The sequence below is a fragment of the Sander lucioperca genome, chromosome 3 (genome assembly GCF_008315115.2).
Source record: "Sander lucioperca isolate FBNREF2018 chromosome 3, SLUC_FBN_1.2, whole genome shotgun sequence".
Lineage (NCBI taxonomy): Eukaryota > Metazoa > Chordata > Actinopteri > Perciformes > Percidae > Sander > Sander lucioperca.
This window is the reverse complement of record NC_050175.1, coordinates 4,550,180-4,571,334: the sequence shown is the minus strand read 5'-3', so window position 1 is coordinate 4,571,334 and position 21,155 is coordinate 4,550,180. Positions and strand designations below refer to the sequence as shown.

The 21,155-nt window shown below is 40.5% G+C and overlaps 1 protein-coding gene across 1 annotated transcript in view; it reads right to left on the bottom strand.

The window, feature by feature from the left end:
* Positions 1–1,722: 1,722 nt before the first annotated feature.
* LOC116056317 (annexin A2-B-like) overlaps positions 1,723–21,155 on the bottom strand; it is a 22,806-nt gene continuing 3,373 nt past the window's right edge. The window contains exons 2-13 of the mRNA XM_031308510.2: positions 18,358–18,420; positions 15,577–15,670; positions 12,887–12,981; positions 12,620–12,733; positions 12,429–12,519; positions 11,821–11,900; positions 10,860–10,919; positions 9,633–9,726; positions 8,891–8,986; positions 7,691–7,749; positions 3,062–3,184; positions 1,723–1,964 (exon numbers count right to left, since the gene is read on the bottom strand). Of these exons, the coding sequence (XP_031164370.1) occupies positions 1,905–1,964; positions 3,062–3,184; positions 7,691–7,749; positions 8,891–8,986; positions 9,633–9,726; positions 10,860–10,919; positions 11,821–11,900; positions 12,429–12,519; positions 12,620–12,733; positions 12,887–12,981; positions 15,577–15,670; positions 18,358–18,408 (1,017 nt within the window). The 5' untranslated portion in view covers positions 18,409–18,420 and the 3' untranslated portion in view covers positions 1,723–1,904. The remainder of the gene's footprint in view (positions 1,965–3,061; positions 3,185–7,690; positions 7,750–8,890; positions 8,987–9,632; positions 9,727–10,859; positions 10,920–11,820; positions 11,901–12,428; positions 12,520–12,619; positions 12,734–12,886; positions 12,982–15,576; positions 15,671–18,357; positions 18,421–21,155) is intronic.

Genomic DNA, 21,155 nt, shown 5'->3' with positions numbered 1-21,155 from the left:
ACGTCCTGCAGACTTCTCAGGGAACAATGAGCTCTTGTTCATATCGTTAATACCACACTGTAAAATACTCCGTTACAAGTAAAAGCCCTGCATTGAACATGTTCTTTTAGTAAAGGTATGTAAGTATATTTAGAAAAATGTAGTTCAAGACATTTCTTTAGCCTATTTCCCATACCCAAATTTTAAAAAAAAAGCTTATAACAGAAGATCTGCAAGGCTAGAATGCATGCATGAGGCTTCCTTTGAAACTTTAAGTCTTGTAGTTTCTGAGAATGTGTATGTTTAGCATGTGCAAATATGCAAAACACCACACATACTTTTTACATCTTGTCAACAACACCTAAAGTTTCCGACCTCTTGGCCTAACCCCGTTTTTGATAAATCAAGGCCAAAGACTTTTTTATTTGTAACGCTACCTTTTTTAGTAATTGCTTATTTCTTACACTGCACTGTAACTTGTATTCTTATATTTTATACCTTTTTATATTTTAGCTGTTTTTATATTCTCTTTAAAAAGTGTTTGTATTTGTTTTTAGCTGCTCTTTAATGTTTTATGTAAATCACTTTGAATTACCCTGTTGCTGAAATGTGCTATACAAATAAAGCTGCCTTGCCTTACCTATCGTTGCCAACGAATGTTTCTGGTGATCCCTATACGATGGAGAACTGCCCAGTAGTAAGTGTCTTTATATTGGCCGGCGTAATAAGCTTTTTCTATGAACAGTGGGCAAGCATTTGCTCTTACCAGTGTATCTCCATGTGTACTTCGTCCACAGCAATCCCACCAATCGGTCCCAAAACATCCCAGTTAGAGAGGAAATGTCCTAAACACATCTAAAGTTTATTGAAGGATAGCCCCTTGAGATGAACCATCTCGTTTTCAAGGGGGTCCGAATCTTTACAATTATTTCCCGAAAGAACCAAGCAGGCCTGCTTTGTTGCAACATCAAACCTTTCGTCAAAACATGCCATTTTCATTACACATTATGGTTGCAGTGGGAAACATCTTACAGTCGAACATTTTATAACTGTGAAGCTGGTAATGGTAGCCAAAAGAAAATTCCACATTGTAACATGCCATACATTGCAGAGTGACCTGTAGAGAATGTTAATCTGGCTACACGATTGTTTTTGCCAAAGTTAAACTGCATGATGCCATTATGAGAAAGTAATACTTGCGGCTTCTTCCACATGTCTGTAACCGTGGTTGTTGCCGAGATAGTAAACAGCTGTACCCTCCTCCGGTAACGTTAGCAGTAAGGGTATGTTAGCCAGCTCCAGTCGGGATCATTTTACTGTCTGTCTGTGTTTTGCAATTAACTAATTTTACTATTTTACTTAAAATTAATTTGTCAATCAACTAATTGATTAAAGGACCAATGGTTTCAGCTGTACTTTTATAAACTGTTGGAGTTTATTTTATTGCAAAAAATCTGATGAACTCTTCATATGTTTTGTGTGTAAAGGTATCAATTTGTAGCTGTCAGATAAATGTAGTGGAGTAAAAAGTAAAAAATATTTCCGTCTGAATTGTGAAGTAGAAGTATAAAGCACGAACAGAAAAGAATCAAGTACCTAATTTGAGTAAATGTACTTCAAAACTGTCTGTATTCCTGTAGTAAATACTCACACATTGACTTTAAATCTCTATCTGCTGTCTTTATTTCCAGCGTGTCTCCGCTGCCCTCTGGTGGTCGTTTCATCAAACAGCAAACAAACACAAACTGGTGAAACGGTTTTATTTTTAGAAACTGAAGCTGCATAGAAAGATGAGGAAGGAGGTGATGTGTTTAATATGGAAGTGAAAACAATAAAGGCTCTAATACTGTAAGAACATCTGCAGTCAGCTGGTATTTCAAACCCAGCGGCCTTCTGGGAAACTGAGTCTGGACAGAGTTGAGTTTTCAGTCATCTCCTCCACACAGACTGAGCAGAGCCTTCTGGTAGTCTCCTTTAGTGTGCTCCTGAACCGCAAAAACAGACAAACAGTATAATTATCATAATAATAATATCTCTCAAACTTTACTGTATGTTTTTAAGTAGAATCATGTAAAGCTGCATTCAAAATCTTTTTTTTTACCATAAAATGCATCATATTTTATGAACTAATCATATGTGTAATGTGTAAAATCTGCAAAAATAACTATGTCTCCCAAATAAATGTAACATAATCCTTTGAATAACATGCACACACCTTAAATGTTGTTATTTTTGTTATTTAGCAATTAAATTAAATAAAAAAATAAAGTATGTAATAAAATGTAAATAAATGTAATAAACAATATTGATTTCTCTCAGCTTTCCTTCCTGAACAGAAAGAACCAGACGCAGATTTTATCTCTTTGAGTGTCAGCTGCATATTCGAAAAAAAATTAAAAAACGAGACCGTAATTCATTTGTCTTTCCACTGTGTCTGTACTCAACTCCTCTCTGGTGTGTTCACTGGCCTTTTCTTGTGTGGGACGTTACAGTGCGTTGGTCTATCACACACAGACACACACACACACACACACACACAGACTCATACACACACTAGCTAGCGTATGTTGAATCTAATGGGGATCCAAACAAACACACAGACACATACACACACACACACACACACACACACACACACACACACAGAGACACACACACATACACATACACAGACACACACAGACACATACATACACACACACACACACACACACACACACACACACACACAGACACACAGACACATACACACACACAGACACACAGACACATACACACACACACACACACACACACACAAAGACACACACACACACACATACACACACACACACACACACACACACACACACATACATACACACACACAGACACACACAGACACATACACACACAGACACACACACACACACACACACACACACACACACACACACTAGCTAGCCTATGCTGAAGCTAATGGGGATCCAAACAAACACACACACACACACACAGAGACACACACACACACACACACACACACACACACACACACACACACACACACACACACACACACACACATATACAGTCTGGTACTCACAGCGATGGTCTGGTACAGTGATCTTTTGTGCTGCCTCCTGAACTCTGTTCTGATCTTCATCAGGTCGACTTCACAGCGAGAGACCATGATCCTGGTCACCACCTTTTCCTTGGCTCCTTTACTCTGCAGAGAGACAGAACAAAACTAAATGGACACCAGACAGACTTAAGAGCAAACTAACTTACAATTTTATCACTGATAGAAATTAGGGACAAAAATATTTAACTTACTTTACTTTGCACATACTATACATGCAGAACGTTTGTGTTGTGACCACAAAAGATTCACATTATGGGGACTCGCTGACTATCTGGGGACAACAAAGCCGGTCCCCACATTGTAAACTATTAAATTATTGGGTTAAGACTAAGTTAAGTCTCCAGGGAATGAATGAATGTAAATCAATGCACTATACACTGTGTTCCAAATTATTATGCAAATTATATTTTTCACTGATTTTCCTAAATAGTCAATGCAAATGACAGTCAGTATAATTTTCAAGTCACCAACTGTTAGAGTATCAGTCGAATTTCATTGAACAAACCACCCAATGAAAACAGTATTCTTTTTTTTTTATATTTAAAAATAAAAAAAACTGAAAATGCACTGTTCCAAATTATTATGCACAACATAGTTTCAAAGCATTTTATATGTTGTAAAGAACTGAAAATTGTCATTTGCTGAATTTGCAGCATTAGGAGGTCATATTTACTGAAATCAAAAGCTATTTCAATCAAACACATCTTAACAGGGCAGGTTCCATGTTAACATAGGACCCTTCTTTGATTTCACCTTCACAGTTCTTACATCCATTGAACTTGTGAGTTTATGGAGAGTTTCTGCTTGAATGTTTTTGCAGGATGTCAGAATAGCCCCCCAGAGCTGCTGTTTTGATGTGAACTGACCCCCTCCCTCATAGATCTTTAGCTTGAGGATGCTCCAAAGGTTCTAAATAGGGTTGAGGTCAAGGGAGGATGGGGGGCCACACCATGAGTTTCTCTCCTTACAAGCAGAAAATGTTGCATTGGGACCAGAAATACATGAAGACTAATTTTCAAACAGTCTTGTTTACTGATGAGTGCCGTGCAACCCTGGCTGGTCCAGATGGATGGATTAGTGGATGGTTGGTGGATGGTTGGTGGATGGTTGGTGGATGGCTGCCATGTCCCAATAAGGCTGCGACGTCAGCAAGGAGGAGGCGGAGTCATGTTTTGGTCCAGAATCACGGGGAGAGAGCTGGTAGGCCCCTTTAGGGTCCCTGAAGGTATGAAAATGACCTTGGCAAAGTATGTAGAGTTTCTGACTGAACACTTTCTTCCATGGTACAAAAAGAAGAACCGTGCGTTCTGTAGCAAAATCATTTTCATGCACCATCTCATGCTGCAAAGAATACCTCTGTGTCATTGGCTGCTATGGGCATAAAAGGAGAGAAACTCATGGTGTGGCCCCCATCCTCCCTTGACCTCAACCCTATTGAGAACCTTTGGAGCATCCTCAAGCAAAAGATCTATGAGGGTGGGGGGCAGTTCACATCAAAACAGCAGCTCTGGGGGGCTATTCTGACATCCTGCAAAGACATTCAAGCAGAAACTCTCCATAAACTCACAAGTTCAATGGATGCAAGAACTGTGAAGGTGAAATCAAAGAAGGGTCCTATGTTAACATGGAACCTGCCCTGTTAAGATGGGTTTGATTGAAATAGCTTTTGATTTCAGTAAATATGACCTCCTAATGCTGCAAATTCAGCAAATGACCATTTTCAGTTATTTACAACCTATAAAATTCTTTGAAACTCTGTTGTGCATTATAATTTGGAACAGTGCATTTTCAGTTTTTTATTTTTAAATATAAAAAAAAAATATTGTTTTCATTGGGTTCAGTTCAATGAAATTCGACTGATACTCTAACGTTTGGTGACTTGAAAATTATACTGACTGTCATTTGCATTGACTATTTAGGAAAATCAGTGAAAAATATCATTTGCATAATAATTTGGAACACAGTGTATATCCTGAACTTATGATTGTGACTCCAAAAGATTCACATTATAGGGACTCACTGTCTATCTGGGGACAAAAAAGCCGGTCCCCACATTGTCTACCTACCACATGTGTCAAACTTAAATTTTGAAATTTTGAAATTAAATCCGGCCCCTCGCTGATTTTGATCCGGCCCTAATATCAATTTGGGTTTGCAATAAATATTGGCCCGCCTAGTTGTGCGCCTAACCAAAAAGACAGGAAACTGTTTTTCAAACTGCAATTATGTAAAAACTCAAAGCAGAATTTGGCAGATTTGCTGACTTTGAAACTGTGAGTCTGCATATTCAGGATGTGAAACAGGTTGTTATAAGTCGGGTAGGCTGCTTTTACAAAATGTATTCATTGTTGTGCTAGATTTGCTAAATTCTATGATGGCTAAGGAACTTTTTTCCTGACTTTTGTAGGACTTTATGCAGAGCAAATTGTATGTGAGAAGAGTATATGAGACATGCAACAATACAGTCAAAAAGACTTTACTTTTACGATTAAATAAAAGCACGTCAATACACTCTACGTGGCTGGCCCTTGATGTGATTCTCATTTTCAATGTGGCCCTCAGTGATGTTGAGTTTGACGCTCCTGTTGTATACTATTAAATTATTGGGTTAAGACTAAGCTGAGACTCCAGGGAATGAATGTAAGTCAATGCACTATATAGATCCTGAACTTTCGTTTACATTTTCAGCTTCTTTCTACAACTGGAAGTTAGGAAAATCCAATAAAACCCTCAAAATCTTATGTCTGACAAAAGTAAATTAAATCTCTATCTTCATGCCTTTCTGCGAGGACAGATCATGTTCACAGAGTGACATTACGGGGACACACTGACTTTCTTGGGACAAAAAAGCAGATTGTAAACATATTGTAAACTTTTAAATTCTTGGGTTAAGACTAAGCTGAGTCTCCAGGGAATTATTGTAAGTCAATACACTATATATCCTAAAGTTTTGCAAATCCTTTGCACTAAACCATACAGCCTATTTTCCCTTATCTATCTTGTCTTTTTTTATAATTTTTTTGAAATGCTATATGACTGTTGTTGATATACTATACCATGAACTGTATCGAAATTCTTTACTATGACTTTTTTTTTGATATCCTATACTATTACTTTTGATGACTTTTTTATTACATTCTATACTATGACTTTTTTATTACATACTATACTATGACTTTTTTATCACTTTTTTCGACATACTATACTATGACTTTTATACTTATACTTATATTGTTTATACCTATACTTATATTGTTTAATATTCCATCTAGAGAATGTGTGACGTGCACCAACAACACCAAAACAAATTCCTAGTATGTGTTAAAAAACGTACTTAGCAATAAAACCTTTTCTGATTTTGATTCTGATTCGGAACATACTATACTATGACTTTATTATGACTTATACCATGGTCTGGGTAAATACTCTATTCTAATTTGCTGCAGGGTATCCAAAAAAAGCAATATAGGACACCTACTAAAAGAGTTCCGGTGAAACCGACTTAATAAATGCACTACATTAAAAGGAAAAGAAAATGTGAATCCAACATTGAATGTAGTCCTTTAGTGCTTCGTCCTCTTAACACCACAGGATGGCGCTAACACATAATCTCCCAGAAGTAAGTTACACTCTACACCAGAGATATTCAACAGGGGGTCCATGACCCCTAGGGGGTCCTCAGAGTTAGTGCTGGGGGGCCTCCAAATTATGAATTAAAAAATGAAGTTTTCCTTTTTTCAAAAATTAAGATAAGTCTGAAAAGATAATTTAAAAGGAATTTTACATTTTTATAGCAAAGGTAAATTGGCCTATTTGTGAAAAACAAACATGTAATGTACACATTGAAGATGAGCTTAATTTAGGTAAGGTAGCCACTATAGTAGCCATACAGTTAAGCTTAAGGAGTCACTGCCATTCATTTTCATTCATCCAGCCCAATTTAATGCAACTTAATTTTATACAGTACATGTAGTAGGGGGTCCCTACTTTGTCTCTCTTTCCAACATGACACTTTCTTAAGCCAAGTGGCGTTTTATATGTACGCATTTTGAGCTATCCGCGTGGATGTCTACGCTGTATACAGCGGACATAAACATACGTTATCGCGTAAACATACACGCCACTTTTCTAAACCCAACTGCCGTGTTATCTGTACGCATTTTGAGTGCCGTATACAGTAGATGGGTTGGGTTTAGGAAAAGAAGAAAGCAACGGTTAACTTTATGAAACGTGACACGCGGGACACGATCCCTGGTCTCCTGGGTGAAAGTCCTGTGTTTGACCCATCCACCTGTGTAGGGAGGTTGGTCGGGGGGACCAACCTCCCTACACAGATTTTCGCCCTTTCATACTACTCGCTACGGCGTAAATTCACACGCAATCGCAAGTTAATGTAAGTCAAAAATCTATTTACTGATTGTCAACCGTACCCAACTTTTTTTTTAATCTTAAATCTAGCTAGCATAACATTAGCTGAGCAGACTATACATATAAAATAAAATACTCAAGTAAGGTACCTCACAACTGTACAGTACTTGTGTAAATGTAGTTAGTTACTTTCCACCCCTGGACAAAAGTATGAAAGTGTACCTTCATGGCTTCATTGAGTCTGTTGGCGAAGTACAGCTGCCTGTTTTCAAAGCACTCCACTGTAAAGAGAAGACAGACGGACCTTTAATAAATCTTAAAGAATCAGTCTGCTGTTAATTTATATTTTTATTATTGTCATCAGATCTCATGTACGGACTCAAACAAACAATGTGCTTGTCCGTCTCGTTTCGTTTTCATTTTTAAGTGGTGTTTTGAGACGAAAGCGATCTCCGTCCACACAAGAGTTTTAGCTCAGTAGCAGAACTATTCTGTGTCCATATAAACATATCACATGACCATTCACACGCACATTGGGCATGTGTGTGCCGGTGTAAACAGGAAGCAGTTGGTCTGACGGTACACTGCGGTTAAAAAATCATGGATGTATAAGTTGAAAGTACAGAAAGTCCTTTAGAGAAAGAACAACAACGGTGAAAAGTAAGAGCAGGGATTAATTATCTTGGAGCGAGGACGAGGTTAACTGTTACTGAAAGGTCTGTAAGCTACCTAACTGGTAAGACTGACTGACGTGTTCTCATTTCGAAAGGTCTCCGTTTGTGTCAGTCCAGACTACAAAGCAACCCCGAAAATTTCAAACCAGAGCGGGGGCAGCAGTGTTTCCAAATGTCTCTGTTTTCAGGGGCTTGGAAATGCCAATATTGTGGATGCAAGGCTTAAACATAGCAAAAGATACGTAATAGCAGTGTTCGAATTATACCGTGAGCTTCAGGGGGTACAGCTATTTTGACTGGTGACGTCACTCTCCATTTTATATAGGCTTACACACATGAGAACCACTAATCTGTGCCAATGTATGTTGTTCGGGACGGGAGTGAAGACCTATCTCGCGCTTAAATACAGATAGACTAGTTAGCCTAGCTAGCTTCTGCAGCAGTTCAAACACACACATTTGAGTACATTTCCATCCGACAACCTTGTCCATGAGATAATAAACTGCTTGCATTATTAATGCAACCATTCTTGGCTTAGTTTCACCAAGATACGGAACAATATTTGCTGAATTGTTGGTATGTGATGTTAATACTGCATTTAAATACATACAATTTTGGATAGGCTAACATTCGAACTGTGCGTAGTAGTGTAGATGTAGCCTCTACTTTCTGACTTCTTTAATAGTTTTTGGACAACAATAGGGCTCTGTGGCACAGAGATGCCAGGTACTGATGTGGTGTTTGTTACCGAGAGTGAGGAAGGACTTCTCCAGATCTCCTTTCACCTCCTTCCTGATGCTCTCCTTCATGTCGTACGGACTGTAGCTCTTATACCTCTCAAACACTGACAAAACATAACATCCAAAGCAGACACAATGTTAAGAATGTTGTAGTCATATAACCGTTACCAGATACTTTAGTTTTTATATACAGATTTGGCAGGAACTTTAAACTGTGTCAATGGATGTGAAAAACATTGATATTGAATGTAAAAACATTTGCTCTGGGTGTAAAAAATGTTGGCATTGAGCACAAATACAATCAGTTTTGAACATATCATTTTTTTGGTATTAAACATGAAAAATGAAATTGCTGAATGTAAAATGGTTTTACAATGTACAAAAACTCAGCATAGAGCACGAAAAAACGTTGGTATTGAACATTTTTTTAATGTATTTAATGTTAACATTTGCACTGAATGTTCCAAAAAAAGTTGCCATTGGGCATAAAAAATGTTTTGTGTGTGTGTGTGTGTGTGTGTGTGTGTGTGTGTGTGTGTGTGTGTGTGCGCACGGCCAGACGTTTGCCGTGTGTGTGTGTGTGTGTGTGTGTGTGTGTGTGTGTGTGCGCGTGCAGACGTTAGCCGTGTGTGCGCAGATGTTAGCCGCGTGTGCGCAGACGTTAGCCATGTGTGTGTGTGTGTGTGTGCGTGTGTGTGCACAGACGTTAGCCATGTGTGTGTGTGTGTGTGTGTGTGTGTGTGCGTTTACCTTTCTGCAGGTGGGGGACGCTCCTCTGAGACATGATGGTGATCCAGGTCACCACGTCAGTTCCCTTCCTCTTCACCCCGGCTTCATACAGAGACTGAGAGTTTCACACATGAGAACAGGTATGAAGGAATAGTGATGTATTTCTGAGTGCTTATGATTTATTTATAGAGACAGAGTGCATTAAAGTCCCGTTGACTTTCTATTACGTGAAGGTTTCTACTTGTCTATTCCGTCTGCTAGCAAACAACAGAAAAATGCCTAAAAAAGCTGCTGTGTGGTGATGTGAATACCAATTATGTAAAGAACCCAGAACTTAAGTTTTTATAAGCTGTTGAACCGAAAAACTGAGCTTTTAAAGACAAAAGAGGAAACAGACGTGAGGAATCGGCAGAGAGAATGGGGAGACGCTAAGCTAACGTTACGCCCAACGTTACGTGTGTAGCAAGCATTTTGTTACCAAGTCAAATATGCAAATGTCAGTTTTAGGCTAACTATATGTCTGTAAGTTAAGCTAAAGCATGTTGACAATATGCAGCTTGTGTTACAGTGGAATGTGGATGAATCAGAAATCGTTGCAGTAAGATTATGTTTGCATGGCCGTGTTAGCTCAGTTGGTAGAGCAGGCGCGCATAAATAGCGGTTTACTCCTCGACGCAATTGGCCGCAGGTTTGACTCCGCCCTGCGGCCCTTTGCTGCATGTCATTCCCCCTCTCTCTCCCCTTTCACGTCTTCATCTGTCCTGTGGAAATAAAGGCCTAAACATGCACAAAAAATAATCCTTTGACATGATTAAATCTAATGTATTTAGCTAGCTGCAGACACTTAACGTTAGCGTTTCGGCCCTTAAATGTTGCGCCGATTATTATAATTTTTTTAAAGATTATTTTTTGGGCTTTTCCACCTCTAATGGACAGGACAGCTAGGTGAGAAAGGAGAGAGAGGGGGGAGACATGCAGGAAATCGTCAAATGTCGGACTCAAACCCTGGACCTCTGCGTTGAGGCATAAACCTCTACGTATATATGCGCCTGCTCTACCAACAGAGCCAACCCGGCCACAAGCCGATTGTTTGAGTATGACGTGATGCACTCTGTCTCTATTGATGGATCTCACTGAGTTACTGAGTGATGAAACAAATTAGCCCCTAGGATAACAGCACAATTACACCTCTTTTTAAGTCTTTTTGACAAAAAAACGTTCTATTAATATCCAAGTTGTTTGACTTACTCTGGCGTCCTCGTCAATCTTCTCGTAGTCGACCACATTAGACGGTTGATCTCTCTTTGTCTGCGGATTTAAGAAACAACATCCATGTCGGTGTTAAAATGTTGAAATCACAGTAGAACTGTTGAATAACATCCTGGTGTTTTTGCCATTGTGCTCCGTACTCAGCGACAAAAGTAAAATAAAATGAATGTGTTGTAAATATCAAAATATCATATAGTATGACATATTTAAAGAGGGTCAATACTTTCAGAATGTGCAAGAACAACTTTGCTTTTACAATTTAAAACAACATTCATTCAAATATTATAAAATAACACAATCTTTATGACTATTTTAAATCCATCTACTGAAATAAAGACACCATACTGAATCTACAACAATGGCTCTCACAAAAATCAGGAACACTTTTAAGGAAAAAGTTTTTACTACAATGAAATAAAACGTAACGTAATAAAAGAAGCATTTAGCAGTTAGCATCTGAATAGTCTATATCCATGATTTTCCACTTCAGGGATTGCTCCGTTGCTGACGCAAATTCCCACAGATGTCCCTCTTTTAGTCCGGATGTCCATCTCCTTCCTCTGTCTTTGTGTTGGCGTTCTAACCTCTGGTGGATTTGTGAGGACTATGGTTAACTGCTCCTCAGATCTCTGCAGGGTAAATCCAGACAGCTAGCTAGACTATCTGTCCAATCTGAGTTTTCTGTTGCACGACTAAAACTACTGTTGAACGTACACATGTTCCACCAAAACAAGTTCCTTCCTGAGACTATTTAGCAGAGGCACCGTGGCTCCGTCCGGAGCTTAGCACCGCCCAAGATGATTGTGATTGGTTTAAAGAAATGCCAATAAACCAGAGCACGTTTTACTCCCATCCCGGAAAGTTTTTGTGGACTAGCCAGATCTTCCTCCGCATCGCCGTGGAGGAAGGTCTGGCAAAGCGACACGAGAATCTGAACTACCTGAACCAGAGACAGCAGCAGTTTGGCGAAGTCTCCTGATGTGTCTCCTGCTACGTCTTTCTCCAAGTCCTTCTTAAACACTGCACAGAGAAACAAAAGATATGAACACATCATTATATGTCATTTATATACTGTAGCTCAATGGTGTGTTAAGCCCCCAACCAAGCCTTCAAGGCAGCACTGCAGCCCTTGTCTTCAAGGCACCTAACCCTAACCCGAACCCTAAACCTAACCATAACCATTGCCTAATCCTAGTGCTTGGGTGGGGGCTTAAAACACCAAACACCATTTATATATTGCCATATAGACATATCGGTGTACATATGGCCTAACTGCCACTGCCACTGAAACAACGAGACCTCACGGTGCTCTGTACTCAGCGCACAGTCACCTTTTCTCAGCTAAATTTAACTCAACTTAAAGACGCTAAACTTAACTGTCATGTATCGCCATATTTTCATAGGATATTTCATACAAATTGTTGTGCATAAGTTTTTGTACGATATCATAAGAACCCGTTCATGAGAATGCGTTGAAATGTTATATATTTCTTTTTCTGAACATTTCTTTTTTTCTGTTTTTAATTGGAACAAGACTTTGAAACGTACTCTCTTTGTAAACCTTCTTGATGTCCGCCAGTTCTTCGTCGTTTCTGGAGCAGACGATCTCGATGAGGGTCTCCTCGTCTGTTCCCAGTCCCTGGAAACAAAAACACCAGCAGGTAAGAATCCTCATTTGTACTTTAGTACAGTACTTGAGTAAATGTACTTAGTTAGATTCAACCACTGGTGGCTCCGACCTTCATGGAGGCTTTGAGCTCTGAGGCGTCATACTGAGCAGTGGTCTTCATCAGACCCAACATCAGAGCCTCCAGAGGGCCGGACAGCGCTGCCTTCAGGGCCGTGTTCAGATCCTGGAAAAGGTCAAGAGCACACATGCCAAATGTCTTAAAAAAGAATACTGGAAACAATGATTTCACACTAATATTTGTGTCTTTGATGTGACATGACATCTACTGATTCAGGCCTTTGAATATCATGTTTATTAAAGCAGAAACATTTCTAACCTTCTTGGCGATACGTTCATATTCGAAGGCGATCTCTCTCCGCTGCTCTCCGCTGCGTCTAGTCAGGATGTCGATGATGGTTTGTTCGTCTACACCTGCATATTTGATTTTAGTTTTAAGTTTAATGTCAATGTCAATTAGCCTTGGAAAACCCTGATGAACTTCTGGGAAATTTGAGATTTGCTCTGCAAGTCAGTCTGGCCAAGAGCCCATTCAAACCCATTTCCAATTTTTCCAAATCAAGGCACCAATCACAACCGTTGAGGCTGGCTTTACACGATGACGATAGCGCAGCGACGGCGAGAAGCTTTTTGTTTACATTAAACATGGCGGCCACTGGAGCGCAGCAACCCGTTGATGCCGCTGTCACTGCTACTCGTTGGTCTGATTGGTTGAAGGACTATCCAGTTGCGCCCAGGGGCATTTGAGTGGCATCCATTGGTCCCTTTAGAAATGGGCTGTGAATGAAGCTTCCCCAGACCCACTCTCATGCCCCGTTTACACGAAGGGAAGACGCAGATATTTTCCTGCGGTTTGGCCTCTCATTTACACGAAAACCCTGTTTTTATCACAGAAAACGATTATTTCTAAAAACTCCGGCCAAAGTGGAGATTTTGGAAAACTGATTCGTTGCTGTTGTTGCTATTTTCGGGATTCTGATTGGCTAACGTGGGCTTGAGCTTCTCATTACACTGCCACCTACAGGTTTGGCACGCTCTTGACGACATTGACGACATATATACATGGGTACATGTAAACAAACACTTTTCTGAAAACGTAGAGGTTCTAAATGTTCGTTTATGAAAATAGCCGGCCACGTGTAAACGTAGTCTCAGTTACAACTGAGAGTGGGTCTGGTGTCAACCAAGCTAAATGTCAATGTAACTTGCATAGCAACTTTTAATACAAGTAAACCCAAAGTGCTTTACATTAAAAACAGTGTACACATTAAAACAATCCATGAATAGAATAGAAGAATGCAATAAACACAACAGAACAATCAACAAAACAAACATAACATACAAGTGCAACTCTCAAAGCTTTTCATGAACACAGTCACAGGCCAGTGTAATATATTTCAGACCAAATAGAAAAAGATTCTGGTGGAGAAATGCTGAATCATATATATGTTTTATCATTGGAATAATACTTCAAGTTGCGGAAAAACCAGTTCACACCAATGAGACGAGACGGTGTATCATCTCCATAGCAATGCCTCTTTGTACTTCCGACTTTTAGGCTTTTTTGTAGCTGAATATAACATTTGTTGCGTCTAAATATGAGCGTGGATAACCTTAGTGATAGCGAGATGCTTGCCACAGTTACATTTCTAGTGATGAATTGGCGAAAACAAATCACAGCTTTGTTCTAGGCGCTCCTCTCTTCAGTCACTCTATAGCTCAACGTGCTCGCGGGCGCACGTTGAGCCTCCGTTAACAGTTTGTAACAGAAATAAAATGGATTATGGATCATTTTATTGTAGCTGACTTAACAAGATGACTTCTTTATTGGCTGTTGTTTATAGGGTCTAAAAAACCTTAATAGATTAATATCCATGATAGAAAGAGTAATAGCTGAGGTTGTTTGCATCTGGAGGTGTCCAGTCAACGGTTTGTGGGGGAGGTCTATGGGGAAAATGATTTTGGAACGCATTTTGGAAGACAAAGCTAAGAAGCTAAGCAAAGAAATAGCTCTGTTAATAGATCCAAGACGTTGGATCCTTGTTTGCAAAGTCTGCAAACAATCTCCTTCCCTGGCCATGTCCCCCAACCCAGAGACTTTACATTGAAAGATCTTTTAAACTCTGAAAGTGTTAAGGCTCTGACACACCAACTTGATAATCAGCCGTCGGACAGTCTGGCCAGGTCAGTGACTCTAGTCTGTTTGGTGTTTTCCGTGCCGTCGGCCTTCATTTTGGCCGACCTGACTTGCTGGGTCAGAGGGCGGGCAGTCGGACTCAATGACCAATCTGATTGGTGGAGTGCTAACCTGGAAATGGCGAGCGGGATGAGTGACGAACGCCTCTCAAAATCTGACGAAAATCTTTTAAACTGACCTTTGTCGATCTGAAATGAAGACAGATTCAGCAACTGCATGGCCTGAGATCGTATTTCGAACAAGGTGCCATTACTATTGACTGGAGAAGCCAGACCCACGTGAATGCATTTGTCATTTCCGGTTTTCATTTTTTTGGGGGCAATACAGATTAGTGCCGCCTGCTGTTATGGAGACGTATTACATCTCGCGCACGCGCAGAACGTACGCTCATGTCGGCGTCTCTTCGGTGTGTTCTGAGGCACTTTTTGGACCTTGGGGAGCCGACTGATCAGTCCGACTGCCTTTTCTGCCAACGGTCGGCCGTTGGGTTGGTGTGTCAGGGCATTTACAAATATGAAACCCTCATGGTATAAAAAACACATCTGTGAATACATCGGTGGTGAAACCAGCACTTTGCTTATTGTTATGAATTCAGATGGCTCTCTGTAGTCTGAGGCCTCAGGTTTGTTTCTGAAGTGAAAGACTTTGTTGTAAAGTGATCCAGATTCTCTTACCTTATGTAAACCTTAATTTTGGCACTGACGTCCACTGAACTATTTGTGATGGCACAGGCAGATCCCAGTTACGTAACTCTGGGAAAATATGTGTAAACTTGCAGACAGCTGGCGAGGTGAGTTGTTGGACTCTCTCACCTTTAGTTTTGATGGCCGTCTCGATCCTGGCAGCGTCTCTGGCCGGGTCGAAGTCTCGTGCCGGCACCACGGTGGGGAATTTGGGTTCTGCTTCCTACAGAGGACAGAGAGAGAGATACATGTTTTCTCACAGTCAGAAATAATGTGACAGCTTCTGATGTAAAGGGATTTCATGTAATTTATTGGAGTTTGTGCAGTTAGACTCTATCAAATTGCCAATTTATGCTGATAGTGCATTAACAATAGTTACTGTAGATTGTGTGATTGGCTGACTGAAACATTCAAGAATAGCTTTGAGACTTCTCAAGTGGATCTTAACACAATGCTCTTGTGTTGTATGTACAGCGGTTAGAAGGTGTAAGAATAAGAATCAGCTTGAATGGCAAAGTAAGTTTGAACACATACAGGGAATTGAGTCTGTCCTCCACTGAAAAAACACTCCCATAAGTTATTTGTTCAAGATGCAATTACGAGGCGTAATGGTGTAATAACGACTCATATTTAGGTTTGGTGGAGGCGCCCTCTATTGTGACAGGGGAAAAGCAGGAAGTAAGGTGAGGAAGTATAAGAGCACGCAGGTTGGGGGGGTGGATGGGTCAAACAAACAAACACAGGACTTTCACCCAGGAGACCGGGGTTCATGTCCCGTTTGAAAAGAAAAGGAAACAGAGAGTAATTTTAATTTTACGGAGCAAACGGAGCTACGTCACGTTGTGCGTCACGTGCAGGGTTCGGTATCGTATCTCGATCGTATCGAGTTTTTCCGATACCGGTGCTAAAACGATACTTTTGAAACGGTGCCGGTGCCTGAACCAATACTTTTAAAAAGATTTCAAAAATAAAATAAAATTATATATATATATATATATATATATTTTTTTTTTTTTTTTTATTATTATTTTTTTTTTAAAAGGAGCACAAAACGACAGTCGGCGACATTAAAGAACAGCTTGTTTATTGCTAAGGCCAGAGGGTCAAAATTAAATGATTTATTAAAAATGTAATAACAATAATAACTTATTTCACCAGTAAATTCCTGTTAAACGACAAAACAACCACTGGATGGGAAAAGGGTATTTTACAATAACTTTGAATGCACCACAACGCTGGTAAGTTTCAAGTGAACGCACCTCTGTGTTTTTCAGACAACGGCAGCTACAGACTACAGACTACAGACAGTCGTACTTCCCGGGTGTTGGAATCCTCTCCTTTGAAATACAGTCACACTTTACACCGTTTAGCTGTCAGCATTTTAACCGTGTTTACTCCAGCTGCTAGCTAACGGTAGGCTAACGTTACCTGCTGCCTAGTGTAGTGTTAACTAGCGTGACATGCGGCGATGCTTCTGTTGCCTCTAACGTCCGTTTCGGAGCATCAGAGGGAAGCGCAGGCATTTAAGTGGCACCGAAACAAGGCACCGAAATCCGCGTTGCTATTCGGTCCGGTAGATAATGGTCGTTAAGGCACCGGTGCCGTATTAGCACCGGGTCTCGGTACCCAACCCTAATCACGTGATAACCTTCAGGAAGTGAAATAACGTTTGATTTGAACCCAAACCTCCATCTTGTTTTATCAACTTAACTCTTAACGTCTTATCTGACGCTGAGAGCTACTGACCAAGTGTCAGTATTTGACGAGTTCGGAATGAGAACGAGTTGTTGTTACGTCAACACGACAACTAGCAGCTATGATCGGTCCGACACACGGGAGCGTGCCTATGTTCCCACAGCCCTATGTTCCACAGCACAATGGTCCCACAGCTCTATCTTCCCACAGCCCAATGGTCCCACAGCCCTATCTTCCCACAGCCCAATGGTCCCACAGCCCTATCTTCCCACAGCCCAATGGTCCCACAGCCCTATGTTCCCACAGCCCTATGTTCCCACATTTCTAAGAATTTTTTTTTCACTGAAAATTAGGCCCTATGTTCCCACACTTCCCACATTTCAAAGATTGTTTTCCAAAATGATGTTCCCCATTTACTTTTTCATGAATTTGTATCAGATTTTATCCCCTAACTCCTAACCCCAACCCAAAAATGTTGTGGGAGGATAGGGCTTAAATTGAAGGGAAATGTAGGAACACAAAACCTAATTTTGAAAATGTATGGCTGTGGGAACATAGGTCTGTGTGGGACCATAGGGCTGTGGGACCATTGGACTGTGGGACCATTGGGCTGTGGGAACATAGGGCTGTGGGAACATAGGGCTGTGGGACCATTGGGCTGTGGGACCATTGGGCTGTGGGACCTTAGGGCTGTGGGACCATTGGGCTGTGGGAATATAGGGCTGTGGGACCATTGGGCTGTGGGACCATAGGGCTGTGGGACCATTGGGCTGTGGGACCATTGGGCTGTGGGAACATAGGGCTGTGGGACAACAGGGCTGACCCCCGACAAACAGCTGAAAGAAAACTGTGTTTTATTCTTTGCTCATTGATCGGCCTTCAGTCTCTGCAGGACGACCTAGTCTTCCCTTTATCAAGTTTCTCTCTGGGTGGAGAACCAACCACGCCTTTATCTGCTTTACGAGGGCAGTAAAACACTATACCGCCCCGACACTATGGATCCTTTCTCAGGCAGTAAAGATATGAAAATCTGTACATACGAGCAGTTATGATATCTAAGGAAGATTCAAACGAGTGCAGCGTCCACAGATGTTGAGATATGGGTGATATGGTGACATGTTATGGTGCAATAACTGTCGCAGTATTATCTGGATAATAAATATCTTTGTGCATCATTGCGTTGTGTTTCCTGTGTGATGATAGCAGCTGACTCACCCCTCCATACGACAGTGTCAGTTGGCCCAGAAACTCAGAAACGAGCGCCATGTTGAGTCAAACCTGCAGGGAGGCAACACAGAAAGAAAAGTTTCTATTAATCATTATCGCAGCAGACTCTGAACTGTTGTTCCCTCTGATCTGCTTTAGAACTGCAACTAAAGATTCTTTTTTAACTTTTTTGTCGATTTTTTTCGAAATTTTTAATTAAAGGTTTTTTTTTCCAATTTTTTGTTGTTGTTTTGCTTTTTTCTGACGTTTTTTTTAATATTTAAAAAAAAAAACGTTTTTTAACGAGTTTATAAGTCGTTTTTTTTGGGATGTTTTCGACCTTTTTGTTACTTTTTTCCAAGTTAAAAAAAATGAATAGTTGTTTTCTTCTAGTTTTGTTGAGTCTAAGCTACTAATGTTACCATGGCAACTACCTGCAGCTTTGTTGTAAACAAATTCAACCCAAGCGCTCTTTGGTGACAACGTTACTGTTGATCATCTGTCCATCAACCGAACCAGGAGAGAAAATGCCTCTGCACTCAATTGGATAGACCTACAACCAATCAGAGCGCCCCATCTTCTTAGCGACCATCGGGGCCAGCTGATAAATTAAACTTTTGCCGAATCCCGTAGGAAGGACGGCAAAAACATCTTTCCGATCGACATATTCCTTGATCGGGTTTCTCTGTTCCTCTTTTAAAATGAATGTGCTGTCGATATCTTCTATAACAGACGCAATGGCGGAATCTACACGTCAATTCTCCAGCGGCAGCCATCTTTGTTGTAAACGAATTCAACCCAAGCTCTCTCTGGTGACGTCGTTACTGTTGATCATCTGTCCATCATCGTATAAAGCCCGCCCTGACAATTTGATTGGTCCAAACAGCTGTGGTTCGAGCATAGTTGCTCCACAGCGGATCAATTCCCATAGACAGTTAAAGAAATGGACAAAGCCACACCGTAGACGTCCACGGAGACCAGTGAAGGATATTAGAAGCACTTTTCTTTGATGGCTGAGCGTTACTGAGCAGCCTCAAACTGAGCTTGAAGACGTAGATGTGACGTGAGCAACCTGTCTGAAAGTTGGAAGTCTTCTGGTAGCTGTGCCAAGAGAAATCTCAATCATTCCCAATCTAGCAGAGACGGAGAGCGTAGGTATATGTAAGGAGATAACATAGACACAGGCTAATTATTGATCACTAAAATGATAGTTAACATTAGTAATTAAACTTAAACAGCTAATGGAAGTCCAAACTGCCTGAGAGCTTCTCCTGTACTATACGGTAATTCCTCTACTATGAGACAGTAAGTCTCGTGGTTATGACCCAATCGTTATCCTATTTTTATAAAAACGTCTGCTACGGAGCCATAACGTGAGGTACAAGGTAATGGAGCCTTTTATACATTGTTGTGTTTCTTTAGAAATAAACAACGGACAAATAGAGTCTTTAAACTCTTCAGAGGTAAAGTTATTACTCTGTCAAAGTGACGTCAAAATGAATGGCAGTCAATGGGATGCTAACGGGGGGTAATGGCTTGGTAGCAGCAAAATGGCGCCATAGGAGCTGCGCTTTGTGGAGGCTGGTTTACCCCCTTGTCAAGTCCAGACCGAACTTCCCGAACTCAAATGTTGTGGGCGGGGCTAAGTTCGGCTGGCATCCAGGCTAGTGTTAGATGGTATTTTTTGCCGCTTCCTGCGCTTTTTTCTGACTTTTTTGTCGCTTTTAAAAAATGTTTTTCAACATTTTCAGTTGATTTCCATTCAATGAAAATCTGGTGCTGCTCTCCAGTAAGTACATCTTCTCTTTCTGATATTTTAAATCGTTTTTAAAAAAAATTATGTTTCTATTCAGGGTTTCTTGTGCAGAAATTAAAAAGCGATGCTTCAGACAGTATTTTTCATGCGTTTAATTGTCGCTTTTTTAAAAACGTTTTTCTCAACTTTTTCCGATGTTTTCGACACGTCCTACTGAAAAACAGGATGGGAACTTTCCTTCCGGCATAAGAGGTGAAATCACAAAGACACATGAGTTCTGATTTCATCTCACCGACAGTCATAACTACACATTTCCTCCCGGTGGAAACGTTTCCAGGTTTCCTCTTCAGCAGATTTTCTAAAAGCAATAAGACGAGCAAACAATAGCCTGTTAACGCCGAGCTCTTCAGAATCCAGCGGGCTGTAAACGCCTCAGATAGGTGTGTTTGATTGATTGACCAGGACGTGGCAGAGGGTGTGTCTGCAGATAAGGACAAATGGATCACAGAACAAACAGCTCTGGAGACGCACGGCGCCTGTTATGTGACACACACACACACTGAACTGAAGTATTAGTTTGATTAGTAACACATAATTGATAAAGTTATCGTGATTTAATACATTGCAGAGGAGCTGGAAAGCTCTCCCGACCTTTGACACTCTTGCAAAACATGAAGAGGAACAGGAAGTGTGTGCAGGTCAGTGTTTTTTTTCATCACCTAGCAACAGCTGATATACACACAGTCCTGAAGTTTCTGACAATTCTTCTGGGAAAACTTAAAGGGAAACGTCAACATTTTAAATATTCATACAGAATGTTTTTTTATGCTGTTATTTAAATTCAGTTTGTGAACGTTTGTGTGCAGAGATTATTTATGCCCCGAGCTGAGCCTCCAGGCATTAAAAACATGTTTTAAAAAGTTTTTGAACTGCTTGTGTTGTGAATCTCTGTCACCAACATCAGTGTAATTTACAACACCCCACCCCCAATAATCCATTCTGGGCTTTTTTGAACGTTTTTGTTACGTTTTCAAGGGTTTTTGGGGAATAT